This window comes from Bombina bombina, chromosome 6 (assembly GCF_027579735.1).
Source record: "Bombina bombina isolate aBomBom1 chromosome 6, aBomBom1.pri, whole genome shotgun sequence".
NCBI classification, from domain to species: domain Eukaryota; kingdom Metazoa; phylum Chordata; class Amphibia; order Anura; family Bombinatoridae; genus Bombina; species Bombina bombina.
Window position 1 is genome coordinate 398,640,759 of NC_069504.1, and position 14,904 is coordinate 398,655,662.

The 14,904-nt window shown below is 38.6% G+C and overlaps 1 protein-coding gene across 1 annotated transcript in view; it reads left to right on the forward strand.

Moving 5' to 3' along the window:
- CREBRF (CREB3 regulatory factor) overlaps positions 1–14,904 on the forward strand; it is a 349,666-nt gene that overhangs the window by 39,866 nt on the left and 294,896 nt on the right. Inside the window, exon 2 of the mRNA XM_053717136.1 lies at positions 261–453. Within this exon, the coding sequence (XP_053573111.1) occupies positions 340–453 (114 nt within the window). The 5' untranslated portion in view covers positions 261–339. The remainder of the gene's footprint in view (positions 1–260; positions 454–14,904) is intronic.

A 14,904-nucleotide genomic window follows, 5' to 3' on the forward strand; every position in this document is an offset into this window, starting at 1 on the left:
TTAGTTTAGAGGTCAAAACGTCCGCTCCATTGAGAAAAGAAAGCTGTGAAGTTGACTCCCAGAGGCGTTTACTTTAGCGAGGAGCCGCGGCACAGAAAGGGTGAGTTTAGCACACTTTTGTGTTTTTTAGAAACTGAAAGTCCAGTTTATTTTTTTTAGTAACGGTAAATCCTAGCATTTTTTTTTTAAAGCTTGGATTTACCATAACTTTAATGTTTTAAACCACCATTTTCATTTTTTAATGTTTCTCTTTATTTTAGAATCAGAAACATGCCCTGGATGGGGCAGCTATAACAATCTCTTGTCCATTAACTGTGGGAATCTTCAAAGTATCATTGCATGTATAATTTTCTTGCCACTGATAACAAAGAAAAGCTGGTAAAGAGGCCAGCAGGGAATCAGAAAATACACTTGGGATTGAGTTTGGAGGACTTGGGTTTTGAGATGCCTCAGGTAATTATATTGTTATATTTTGTGTTGAAGATGTTATTTGTATTCAGATGCACATTAAAGGAATACTGTACACTAGAATTTTTATTTGTATAAATGTTTTGTAGATCAGTTTTATATAACCCATCTAAGAGTGTGTTTGTAATGATGTACAGTTTTGCTTATTTTTTTTATTAACATTGTGCTGATTTTCAGACTCCTCACCAAGCCCCAAAGTATCAAATTTAGACCCAAGTCTTCAGATTCGTGCATGCTCATGTTTGTGTAGTGGGTCTTTTCATATTTAGGAGAGGGGGGGAGGGCCTGCTCTTCTTGCTTTCAGCTAACTTCATCAACAGTGCTGAAAACTGGGAGCTTCGAAGTACATTTTAAAAAGCTTTTATATTGGATTTGTTTTATCAGTATCTGTGCATTTTCATCTTTATAGTAGTGTCTATTACATGCAGTTGTATGGAAATTGGTGTATACTCTCCCTTTAAATAGTTCACCAGCAATTAATTACCCTTTATGGAAGTTCTTTTTTAAGAATGATTATCATACAGAACTTGCTTATTGCTAATGTGCTGAACATTTACTTATTATTTACCCGTTTTTGGTGCTTATTTAGAAAAATGTGGAGATTTTCTTTACGTATGCTTGCTATGGAGCCACGTTTTCTGTTAGACTTAAAGGGATAATAGTGCTCCTTTTTAGTAAAAAAAAAAAACCTGTCAAATCAAAATAAACATGAAATTAAAATAAATAAAAGCTAAAATCCTTTTAAAATGATGACTAATACATATTACAATGATTTCTATTAAAGGGACATGAAACCCAAAATGTTTCTTTCTTTTGCATGATGTACCGAGTCCACGGTTTCATCCTTACTTGTGGGATATTATCCTTCCCAACAGGAAGTGGCAAAGAGAGCACCCACAGCAGAGCTGTCTATATAGCTCCCCCCTTGACTCCACCCCCCAGTCATTCTCTTTGCCGGCTCTAAGCAGGAAGGGTAAAGTGAAAGAGGTGTTAAACTGTTAGTTTTATTTTATCTTCAATCAAGAGTTTGTTATTTTTAAATTGTACCGGTGTTGTACTATTTACTCTCAGGCAGGACATAGATGAAGATATCTGCCTGGAGGATGATGATCTTAGCATTTGTAACTAAGGTCCACTGCTGTTCTCACAGAAGCTGAGGAGTACAGTAAAACTTCAGTGTGAGGAACGGTTTCTTGCTATACAGCAATGAGGTATGTTCAGTCATATTTTCTGCAGAGACTGTGTTATCTCAGAAAGGCTGACCGTATCCCCATTAGGTGAAGGGTAAGCAGTAATCCTAATTTATAAGGGGCATTACTAGCTTGCATTAAGGGCTAATTTTATGGGCACTCTGATGATATATTGGGCAAACGTTTTGTGTGTCTGGGAGTAAACGTTTTTATTTGCTGATGGGACATCTGTTTGAGGGTTCATTTGGCTTATTTAGGGGTTTTTATAACCCACATGGTTTACAAACAGGGTTTGATGGATTTGGTGTAGGCCCAGCAACATCGAGTGAGATGGGCGGGGCCTATTTTCGCGCCTCAGTTGCGCATTTAGTTTATACTGACGACCAGCAAGCAGCATTTCCAGAGGTCCTGGTACTCTTCTGGAGCCTAACGAAGCTTTATCCTCATATGTTCGTCCCCTAAGGGCAGGTAGGCGCCACAGCAGAGCTGTGGCAAGGTGCTGACACGGGTTTTTACCAGTTTTTGGGCATTAATCAATCCAGTTTTCTCATTTTTGGGTGTATTGCTTATTTACTTGTGGTGCAATCTTTCTAAAGCTTTGTGGGTACACTGTTAAAATTTCAGAAAATGTGAAGCAATTTTAACCAGTTTTGCAGTTTGTGTATGCCTTTTTTTTCTCTTAAAGGCACAGTACCGTTTTTGTGAAAATTGTGGTTTTTTTTCCATTAAATAAAGTGTTTTCCAAGCTTGCTTGTCTCATTACTAACCTGTTAAACATGTCTGACATTGAGGAAACTCATTGCTCAATTTGTTTAGAAGCCATTGTGGAACCCCCTCTTAGAATGTGTCCCACTTGTACTGATATGTCTATAAATTGCAAACATCATATTTTGACTTATAAAAATTTAGCATTGGATGATTCTCAGTTAGAAGGAAATCAAGTTTTGCCATCTAGTTCTCCCCAAGTGTCACAACCAGTAACGCCCGCACAAGCGACGCCAAGTACTTCTAGTGCGTCTAATTCTTTCACCTTGCAAGATATGGCTTCAGTTATTAATACTACCCTCACAGAGGTTTTATCTAAACTGCCAGGGTTGCAAGGGAAGCGCAGTAGCTCTGGGTTAAGATCAAATGCTGAGCCTTCTGATGCTTTGGTAGCCGTATCCGATATTCCCTCACAATGTTCTGAGGTAGGGATGAGGGATTTGCCATCTGAGGGTGAGATTTCTGATTCAGGAAGGATGTTCCCTCAGACAGATTCAGATATGACGGCATTTAAATTTAATCTAGAACACCTCCGCTTATTGCTCAGGGAGGTTTTAGCGACTCTGGATTATTGTGATCCTATTGTAGTTCCAGAGAAATTGTGTAAAATGGATAAATATTTGGAGGTTCCTGTTTACACTGATGGCTTTTCCAGTCCCTAAGAGGATTTCGGACATTATTACTAAGGAGTGGGATAGACCAGGTATTCCGTTCGCTCCCCCTCCTGTTTTTAAGAAAAGGTTTCCCGTATCTGACACCATAAAAGACTCATGGTAGACGGTCCCTAAGGTGGAGGGAGCTATTTCTACTCTGGCTAAGCGTAGAACTATACCTATTGAAGACAGTTGTGCTTTCATTGATCCTATGGATAAAAAGTTAGAGGGTCTCCTAAAGAAAATTTTTGTTCATCAAGGTTTTCTTCTTCAACCTATAGAGTACATTGTTCCTGTAACCACTGCAGCTGCCTTTTGGTTTGAGGCTCTAGAAGAGGCTCTTCAGATGGAGACCCCACTAGATGATATTCTGGACATAATTAAGGCTCTTAAGTTAGCTAATTCTTTTATTACAGACGCCACTTTTCATCTTGCGAAATTAGTGGCAAAGAATTCAAGTTTTTGCTATTTTAGCCTGGTCGGCTGATGTGTCATCTAAATCTAAGCTTTTGACCATCCCTTTCAAGGGTAAGACCCTATTCGGGCCTGCACTGAAAGAGATCATTTCAGACATTACTGGGGGGAAGGGTCATGCCCTCCCTCAAGATAAGTCAAATAAGACAAGGACCAAACAAAATAATTTTCGTTCCTTTCTAAACTTCAATAGTGGTCCCACTTCCTCTTCCTCTGCTGCAAAGCAAGAGGGGAGCTTTGCTCAATCCAAGCCAACCTGGAGACCTAATCAGGCTTGGAACAAGGTTAAACAGGCCAAAAAGCCTGCTGCTTACCCCTAAGACAGCATGAAGGGATAGCCGGGACTGGATCTAGTAGGGGGCAGTCTCTCTCTCTTTTTTTCTCTTTTTTTTTTTCTCTCTCCTCAGATTCCTGGGCAGTAGAAATCGTAACCCAAGGGTATCTTCTAGATTTCAAGGATACTCCTCCAAGGGGGAGGTTCCATCTTTTTCAATTGTCTGTAAACCCGACAAAAAGAGAGGCGTTCTTACGCTATGTAAAAGACCTTTTTACCATGGGAGTGATCTGTCCAGTTCTGAAAGCAGAACAGGGGCATGGGTTCTACTCCAATCTGTTTGTGGTTCCCAAAAATGAGGGAACTTTCAAACCAATCCTATATCTTAAGATCCTAAACCAATTCCTAAGAGTTCCATCTTTCAAGATGGAGACCATTTGGACTATTTTACCATTGATCCAGGAGGGTCAATTTATGACCACCGTGGACTTAAATGATGCGTATCTACACATTCCTATCCACAAAGATCATCACCAATTCCTCAGGTTTGCCTTTCTGGACAAGCATTACCAGTTTGTGGCTCTTCCCTTCGGGTTGGCCACGGCGCCACAAATCTTCACAAATGTGCTAGGGTCCCTTCTGGCGGTTCTAAGGCCGCGGGGCATAGCAGTGGCGCCTTATCTAGACGACATTCTAATTCAAGCGTCGACTTTCTAACTAGCCAAGTCTCACACGGACTTAGTGTTGGCCTTTCTAAGATCTCATGGGTGGAAGGTGAACGTAAAAAGAGTTCTCTTTCCCCTCTCACAAGAGTTTCATTTCTAGGGACTCTGATAGACTCGGACATGAAAATATTTCTGACAGAGGTCAGGAAATCAAGGATTTTGTCCATCTGCCGAGCTCTTCATTCCATTCCTCGGCCGTCAGTGGCTCAGTGTATGGAGGTAATCGGTCTAATGGTAGCGGCAATGGACATAGTTCCTTTTGCTCGCTTGCATCTCAGACCACTGCAACTATGCATGCTCAATCAGTGGAATGGGGATTATGCGGATTTATCTCCTCAGATAAATCTGGATCAAGAGACCAGAGATTCTCTTCTTTGGTGGTTGTCACAGGGTCATCTGTCCCAGGGAATGTGTTTCCGCAGGCCAGCTTGGGTCATAGTGACGACGGACGCCAGCCTTCTGGGCTGGGGTGCAGTCTGGAATTCCCTGAAAGCACAGGGTTTGTAGACTCGGGAGGAGGCTCTCCTACCGATAAATATTCTGGAATTAAGAGCGATATTCAATGCTCTCCAGGCATGGCCTCAGCTGGTTTCGGCCAGATTCATCAGGTTTCAGTCAGACAACATCACGACTGTGGCTTATATCAATCATCAGGGGGGGAACAAAGAGTTCCTTAGCGATGATAGAAGTTTCAAGGATAATACGATGGGCAGAGGCTCACTCTTGCCATCTGTCAGCGATCTATATCCCAGGGGTAGAGAACTGGGAGTCAGATTTTCTATTTCGTCAGACTTTTCATCCGGGGGAGTGGGAACTCCATCCAGAGGGGTTTTCCCAACTGGTTTGGCTATGGGGCACTCCAGAATTGGATCTGATGGCGTCTCGTCAGAACGTCAAACTTCCTTGTTACGGATCCAGGTCAAGGGATCCTCAGGCAGTACTGATAGATGCTCTAGCAGTACTCTGGTCGTTCAACGTGGCTTATGTGTTTCCACCATTTCCTCTCCTTCCTCGTTTGATTGCCAGAATCAAATAGGAGAGATCTTCGGTGATTTTGATAGCTCCTGCGTGGCCACGCAGGACTTGGTATGCAGACGTGGTGGACATGTCATCTCTGCCACCATGGACTCTGACACTGAGACAGTACCTTCTCATTCAAGGTCCATTCAAGCATCTAAATCTAATTTCTCTGTAACTGACTGCTTGGAGATTGAACGCCTGATTCTATCAAAGCGGGTTTTCTCTGAGTCGGTCATAGATTCCTTGATTCAGGCTCGAAAGCCTGTTACCAGGAAGATCTATCATAAGATATGGCGTAAATATCTTTTCTGGTGCGAATCCAAAGTCTACTCCTGGAGTAAAATCAGGATTCCTAGGATTTTGTCTTTTCTACAAGAGGGATTGGAGAAAGGATTGTCAGCTAGTTCCCTAAAAGGACAGATATCTGCTCTGTCTATTCTGTTGCACAAGCGTCTGGCAGATGTCCCAGACATTCAGGCTTTTTGTCAGGCTTTAGCTAGAATTAAGCCTGTGTTTAAACCTGTTACTCCGCCATGGAGTCTAAATTTAGTTCTCAGAGTTCTTCAAGGGATTCCGTTTGAACCCATGCATTCCATAGATATTAAGCTTTTATCTTGGAAAGTTTTGTTCCTAGTTGCTATCTCTTCAGCTAGAAGAGTTTCTGAACTATTTGCATTACAATGTGACTCGCCTTATCTTGTTTTCCATGCTGATAAGGTGGTTTTGCGTAACAAACCTGGGTTCCTACCTAAGGTTGTTTCTAACAGGAATATCAATCAGGAGATCGTTGTTCCTTCTCTGTGTCCTAATCTTTCTTCTAAGAAGGAACGTCTGTTGCACAACTTGGATGTGGTTCGTGCTTTGAAATTTTATTTGCAGGCAACCAAAGATTTTCGTCAAACGTCTTCTTTGTTGTCTATTCTGGAAAGTGTAGGGATCAAAAGGCTACGGCTACTTCTCTTTCCTTTTGGCTGAAAAGCATCATCCGTTTGGCTTATGAGACTGCTGTACAGCAGCCTCCGGAAAGGATTACAGCTCATTCTACTAGAGCGGTAGCTTCCACATGGGCCTTTAAAAATGATGCTTCTGTTGAACAGATTTGTAAGGCTGCGACTTGGTCTTCTCTCCATACTTTTTCAAAATTTTACAAATTTGATACTTTTGCTTCTTCGGAGGCTATTTTTGGGAGAAAGGTTTTGCAAGCAGTGGTGCCTTCCGTTTAAGTTCCTGTCTTGTCCCTCCCTTCATCTGTGTCCTAAAGCTTTGGTATTGGTATCCCACAAGTAAGGATGAAACCGTGGACTCGGTACATCATGCAAAAGAAAACAAAATTTATGCTTACCTGATAAATTTCTTTCTTTTGCGATGTACCGAGTCCACGGCCCGCCCTGTCTATTCAAGACATCGCAAAAAGAAATTTATCAGGTAAGCATATATTTTGTTTTCTTGATTCAGATAGAACATGGATTTTTTTTAAGTTATTCACGTGTTTATCAAAAGCACACCAATCATTTTCTAGAATTGACTATTTCTGTATCTCTGATTCTCTGTTGAAATGGAATTGGCAAGCCAATATTGAGTATATTGTAATATCTGACCATGCCGTGATAACTTTGAGTTGTAAGTCAGATATGAAACATATCACCAGCAACACCATATATTTTCCAAAACATCTAAGCAACAATATTAATTTTCGAAATTGGCTTGCCAACAAATGGTTAGAATTCCATAATAATAATATAAATTATTTAGGGAAAGTAGAGGTGTTTTGGGAGGCAGCCAAAGCAGTCATACGTGGTGAGATAAAGTCTTGTATGGTTGAGCAGAAGAAAAAATCTATTAAAATCAATGTACAACTAGCTAATCAAGTTAAAAACGCATATAGAGCATATATAGCTGATCCCATTAAAGCTAAATGGGATAAATATTTGCAGGCAAAGACAACGCGTGATATCCACTTAAAACAGAAAAGTACGCAAGAAACCCTTGCCAGAATCACTAAATCTAGCTCTAGGAATACTATCGCTGCCATCAAAAAGGGCACAAAAAGATATACTAAGCAGGCAGATATTGAAAAAGTTTTTTTTAAATATTTTAATGAATTCTATAAAGCAGAACCTTACAATACTACTAACCAAAAAGATTTTTGGGATAGGATCCAAGTGCCTAAATTGTCGATAGAAATTATATCTATTATAAATTCCCCTATTACAGATGAGGACATTATATCTGCCATTAAAATGGCCAAAATTAATAAAGCTGCTGGGCCAGATGCCCTCCCTCTAGAATTCTACCGTAGCCTACAAACCCAGATAGTTCCAATTTTAAATAAACTATTCAATCTGTACTTCTCAGGGAATCTTGAATGTTCTCCCTTTTTCGCTTTGGCAAATATTTCATTAATCTTAAAAAAAGATAAAGATCCTGAATGCCCTAGCTCTTATAGACCTATCTCGGTTCTTAATACTGATTACAAATTACTAGCGGCTATTCAAGCCAATCGTCTAAAGCCATACATAGGGGATATAATTCACGAGAATCAATCAGGATTTATGCCAGGCCGGAATCCGGCTAGGAACACTAGGAAACTCCTAATATTACTAGAATATCTATGGAACAATCATATGACCCATAAATCTGTATCAAGATCTGACGAAGCTATCCTAACGGTTGATGCCGAGAAGGCTTTCGACCGGATAAGCTGGGACCATATGTTCTTCTCTCTGGAACAATTTGGGTTAGTGGGACATATCCATAATTGCATTCGTGCTGTATATAGTAGGCCATCATCAGCCATTATTTTTAACATGATTTCTCAACATTTTACACTACAACGAGGGACCCGTCAAGGGTGCCCTCTTTCACCGTTGTTATTCAACATATGCCTAGAACCACTAGCCATTTTATTTCGACAGGAATTAGATGGTATTGTAGTAGCGGATAACGCATTGGTCTTACTTCTATATGCATATGACCTTTTACTATTTTTATCCAATTTTCATGACACGTTGCCAAAATTACAAGACATAATTGGGTTGTTCGGGGTAATCTCGGAATATAAGATTAATATACTTAAATCCAAATTGATGTGGCTACACAGAAGTTCTGCAGATGGACATATACATCCCTTTCTGGAGATAGAGCAAATTACATATCTAGGTCCCAGGCTTACTAAAAATCCGAATGAATGGTACAGTCTAAACTATACGCAATGTTTGAAATTATGTAAGAAAAATTGGAGGATTGGGTTTCTTTACAGAAGGCAGATGTATATAAATATAATAAAGCTTGTTCTAGATTCCTATGGAAGGGGGCCAAATCTCGGATAGCGATACATCGGCTTATGAATTCTAAGTTATCTGCCGGTCTTGCGCTTCCCAATATACAAACGTACAACCTGGTGGCTTTGGCCAGGTTCACCATAGATTGGATAACAGAGAAAGAACAAATTACTTCAATTATATGGGAATCCAAACTGGTGGCTCCATTCTACTTAAACGCGATACTCCATTGTCCTATAACATCGTTACCATCAAACATTTTTTATGCGAATATGTTTAAGAATGTTATAACGGCCTGGCAAAAATTGTGTGTGGAATTAGGTTATTCCCCCTACATTTCTCAATATCTTCCTATACGTGGTAACCCCAATTTTTTGTTCCGGGCGTACAAATATGATATTCAAAAAGTGGGCCGCTAAAGGCCTAATCTGGATCCATCAAATACGGGGGACAGACGGTCAACCTGTAACCTATGCAGAATTGACCAATAAATATGGTCTCTCCCCTCATGAATTCTATGCCTACTTTCAGGTAAGACATTTGTCATCCGAGTTAGTACAAAAATATGGGTCAGACTGGACTTTGGGTGAGTTACATAATATAATTTCTAGCTATAAAGCAGGTGTATATGCAATCTCCCCTTTCTATCTATTATTAAATCAAAAAACATCTTCTATACAGGTCAATGATATTGTGGTAAAATGGTCTAATAAAAATACCTTATATTAATGATCAGACTATAATAGATAGTTTTGAAATAACTGCGCAACCATGGGTACCAACATCTTGGCCGGAATCACAGATAAAGAATAGTCTTATGTGTTATCTTACATAAAGTATACTGTCAAAATGGTATAAAACTCAACTCACCTGCCATAGATGCAGGTCAACACAGGCGGACTTAATGCACTGTTTTTGGGAATGCCCAAAAATTTGCCAGTTTTGGCAAATTTTTTTTTTTTTTTGGATGAATAACGTTCTTCATTTAGATTATTATCCTAAATCAAGAGAAGTTTTCTTTCTAGTGAAATGCCATGGAATTATGAAGAATTTTAAGCTTATAAACGCAATAATATTGATTGGCCGGAATCTTATTCTTAAAAAATGGAAAGCTAGAACAGCACCGAAAATTTCACATTTTAAAAACACGATTACTCAATTTATGATAGAACAGTTAAATTTGACTCATCCCCAGGAGGATTATCTACCTACATTCTTTAAGAAATGGGAAGTTTTTATCCTGTCCTTACCTGTCGCATCCCAAAAAAGCTTGATTAAACCCCAGGGGAATGTCAGAGGGAAGTGGGATAGGTTGGTGTGGGGTTAATTTTTTTTTTTTTGTTTGTCTTGTACCAGGTACGCTCAGCACTTTTCCAGCCCAGCGTACCTGGTTTTCAATCAGCCGCCCTGGAGGCGGCGGATGCCATAGGAATCAATGGGAGTCGGAAAGCAGCAAAAGGTTATGTTCGCTGCGGCCCGATATCCCATTGATTCCTATGGTAAATGTCTACACCTCACACCCTAACATGTACCCGAGTCTAAACACCCCTAATCTGCCCCCCCCCCCCACACCGCCGCAACTAAATAAAGTGTTTAACCCCTAAACTGCCGCTCCCGGAGCCCACCGTAACCTACATTATACATATTAACCCCTAATCTGCCCCCCCTATACCGCCGCAACTCTAATACATGTATTAACCTCTAAACTGCCGCTCCCGGAGCCCATCGCAACTCTAATAAAGTGTTTAACCCCTAATCTGCAGCCACCTACACCGCCGCCACCTACATTATATTTATTAACCCCTAATCTGCCCCCCTCACACCGCCACCTACCTACATTTATTAACCCCTAATCTGCCGCCACAACACTATATTAAATTTATTAACCCCTAAACCTAACCCTAACACCCACTAACGTAAATATAATTTAAATATATCTAAATAAAATTACTATAATTAAATAAATTATTCCTATTTAAAACTAAATACTTACCTATAAAAGAAACCCTAAGATAGCTACAATAGATCTAATAGTTACATTGTATCTATCCTAGGGTTTATTTTTATTTTTAGACAACTTTTGTATTTATTTTAACTAGGTACAATAGTTATTAAATAGTTAACTATTTAATAACTTCCTAGTTAAAATAAATGCAAATATACCTGTAAAATAAAACCTAACCTAAGTTACAATTACACCTAACACTACACTATAATTAAATAAATTCCCTAAACTAAATACAATTAAAAACAATTATGTAAAGTACAAAAAACAAACACTAAATTACAGAAAATAATAAAATTAAATTTTTTTAAAACTAATTACACCTAATCTAATCCCCCTGAAACAATAAAAAGCCCTACCCTATACTAAATTACGAATAGCCCTTAAAAGGGCCTTTTGCGGGGCATTGCCCCAAAGTAATTGGCTCCATTACCTGTAAAAAAAAAAAAAAAAAGTACAATACCCCCCCAACATTAAAACCCACCACCCACTCACCCAACCCTACTCTAAAACCCACCCAATCCTCCCTTAAAAAAACCTAACACTAACCCCTTGAAGATCACCCAGCCAGGCCGAAGTCCTCCACGAAGCCAGGCGAAGTGGTTCTCCAGACGGGCAGAAGTTTTCATCCAGACGGCATCTTCTATCTTCATCCATCCGGCGTGGAGCGGCTCCATCTTCAAAACATTTGACGCGGAGCATCGAGGGGGGGTTGTATTTTTTTCTTTTTACAGGTAAAAGAGCTGATTACTTTGGGGCAATGCCCCGCAAAAGGCCCTTTTAAGGGCTATTCGTAATTTAGTATAGGGTAAGGCTTTTTATTATTTTGGGGGGCTTTTTATTTTATTAGGGGTATTAGATTAGGTGTAATTAGTTTAAAAAAAATTGTAATTTTATTTTCTGTAATTTTAGTTTTTTTTTTTTTTTTTGTACTTTAGATAATTGTTTTTAATTGTATTTTATTGTATTTAGTTTAGGGAAATGTAATTATAGTGTAGTGTTAGGTGTAATTGTAACTTAGGTTAGGTTTTATTTTACAGGTATTTACAGGTATATTTGTATTTATTTTAACTAGGAAGTTGATAACTATTTAGTAACTATTGTACCTAGTTAAAATAAATAGAAAGTTGCCTGTAAAATAAAAATAAACCCTAAGCTAGACACAATGTAACTATTAGTTATATTGTAGCTATCTTAGGGTTTATTTTATAGGTAAGTATTTAGTTTTAAATAGTAATAATTTATTTAAATTTAGTTAAATTATATTTAAATTAGAGGGTGTTAGGGTTAGTGTTAGACTTAGGTTTAGGGGTTAATACATTTAATATAGTGGCGGCGATGTAGGGGGGGCAGATTAGGGGTTAATAAATATAATGTAGGTGGCGGCGGTGTAGGGGGGCATATTAGGGTTTAATAAATATAATGTAGGTGGCGGTGGTGGGCTCCAGTAGCGGCGGTTCAGGGGTTAAACACTTTTAGTTGCAGCGGGGTCCAGGAGCGGCAGGATAGGGGTTAATAACTGTATGTAGGTGGCGGCGGTATAGGGGGCGGAAGATTAGGGGTTAATATGTATAATGTAGGTCGTGGTGGGCTCCGGGAGCAGCGGTTTAGGGGTTAATAACTTTATTTAGGTGCGACGGGGTCTGGGAGCGGCGGTATAGGGGTAAAACAGTATAGTATAGTGTGGGTGTTTAGTGACAGGGTACCAAGAAAGCTGTAAAAAAGCCGAAGAGCAGCGAGATTGATGACTGTTAGTTACCAACAGTCCGCTGCTCATCGCCCCGTACTTGGTGCACAGCTTTTTGACGCCTTTTTTGATAATTTTGGAGAGCGTATTCAGGTCCGTGGCAGCGATGTTAGACGAACTTAGGTGAGCGTATTGGTGCCGTCGAATGCAAGAAAGTCGACTGCTTGTTAAGTAGGGGCCATTGGGCGAACCAATAAAATTTAAGCATAGATGTACAGCCGCCAAATAATCAGCCCCTTAGCCTACCTAGGTATCCTTTTCAACAAGGGATATCAAGACAAATAAACAAATTAGATTTATAAAAGTAAACTGAAAACTTGTTTAAAATCACATGTCCTATCTGTATCCTGAAAGAAAAAAATGTGGGTTTCATATCCCTTTAGGTAATCGCTTTAACTTGACAATCACTTTAAAGTGAAAAGTTAGCCAAGGCAGTTTCTAGAGAATCTGGCTCCCAGGGCAAAATTTCAAAATGCGCCCCCCTCACAGATTCTAAAGTCCCCCTCCTAGACCTTGCATGTCACACTGTCATTTAGCGGTCAGCTCCAAAGCAGCAGTGCACTACTGGGACCTAGCTGAACACATCTGGTGAGCAAATGACAAGAGGCAAATGTGTGTTGTGGCCAACCACCAGATACCAAGAGAACAAGAATAATAGAATTGTCTTAAAATTGTTTGGTTTATCCTAAATTATGATAATTTAATTTTGACTTTTCCTATCCCTTTAAATATGTCCTTTTTCTACTACAATGTTTTTTTCCAAATATATTGATATTATCTAAAAATATCTTTATATATTAAACTTATTGTCATTATATTTATACTTTTCTTATAGCTATGCATATTTATTTGTTTAATGCATATCAATCACTTTACATTTTTATCTAAAATGTATCTACAAAACTTCCAATAGACTTTAAAGTTGAAATTTGAAAAAAAAAAAAAGTAATCGGGTAAGATTTTCTAAAGGATTGCAATATGTCACTGGGTGTATTTGTAACATATTTAGGGGTCTATTACAATTATTTAGAAAAGTTATAACAATTTTTTTTTTTTTTTATTTAACAAAATTCACTATTAAAGTCTGAGATTTTTGTACATAAATAATTTGATAAAGAACTGTAATAGCTGTTTATTTTTCAAATATACTATACACACAGGCAGTAATAGACAGAGACATGCACTCACTGGCAGTAATAGACAGACGTGCACACTCACAGACAGTATTATACAGACACAAGCACTCACATGTGAGTTTGTGAAAACTTGCCATTGTCCTTATTAGAGCTGCAACAACTAATTGGCATAATCGATAATAATCTATTATTAAAATAGTTGTCAACTAATCTCATAATCGATTAGTTGGTTTGCAATTAGTTGGTCTGTGCACATGGTATTGTGTTTTATGGATATGCGATCAGCCTAAAGGACGTCTACAGACGCTTACTTTTCACTTTTTCAGGACACTATAGGTTTCTTTTTAAGTTTACATCTACTCCTGTCTTGTAGGGCTGCAACTAACGATTATTTTTATAATCGATTAATCGGCCGATTATTTCTTCGACTAATCGGTTAGAAAAAATAAATCCCTATATTTTAAAATAAATTCCACATACTGAGTGTTATAAATATAAACTTCCAACTAAAGCTTTACATTAAAACAACTGTTGGTCCAATTTTTTAAGCAACAGAACAATTTTTTTTAATTAAGCAAAATAAAAAACACAAACTGTTTGAAAAGAGGTAGAAGTAGAAAGAGTTAGACTATCACTGTTTATAACATTCTGTTATTCACTCTTTCAGAAACTTTGCATTGAAATGCAAAAATGTCATCATGACCACATGCTCCTGGCTAAGGCTGGCTCTCTTTTTTGCAAGCTATTTTGCCTGCTCAGATGGTGTTGAGGTGCCTGGGATGCATAAGTAGGGTTTTGCCAATTTCACCAAGGTTGGCTATTTATCTTTGTTTATCAATGCAAGGGGCCTCTCAACAAAGTAATCCTGGACTTCATTTTAACATAAAAATATCTTGAATATCTATATGCACTGGTAAATAACCAACTATAAGGTTAGGGGGAAAAATATCTAGTCCGCTCTTAAAATAACAGATATATACTTACAGAGGTTGAATTTGGTACATATTCAAATTAAAGGGACCTAATACTCATATGCTAAATCACTTGAAACTGATGCAGTATAACTTTAAAAAGCTGACAGGAAAATATCACCTGAGCATCTCTATGTAAAAAAGGAAGATATTTTACCTCACAATTTCCTCAGCTCAGCAGAGTAAGTTCTGTGT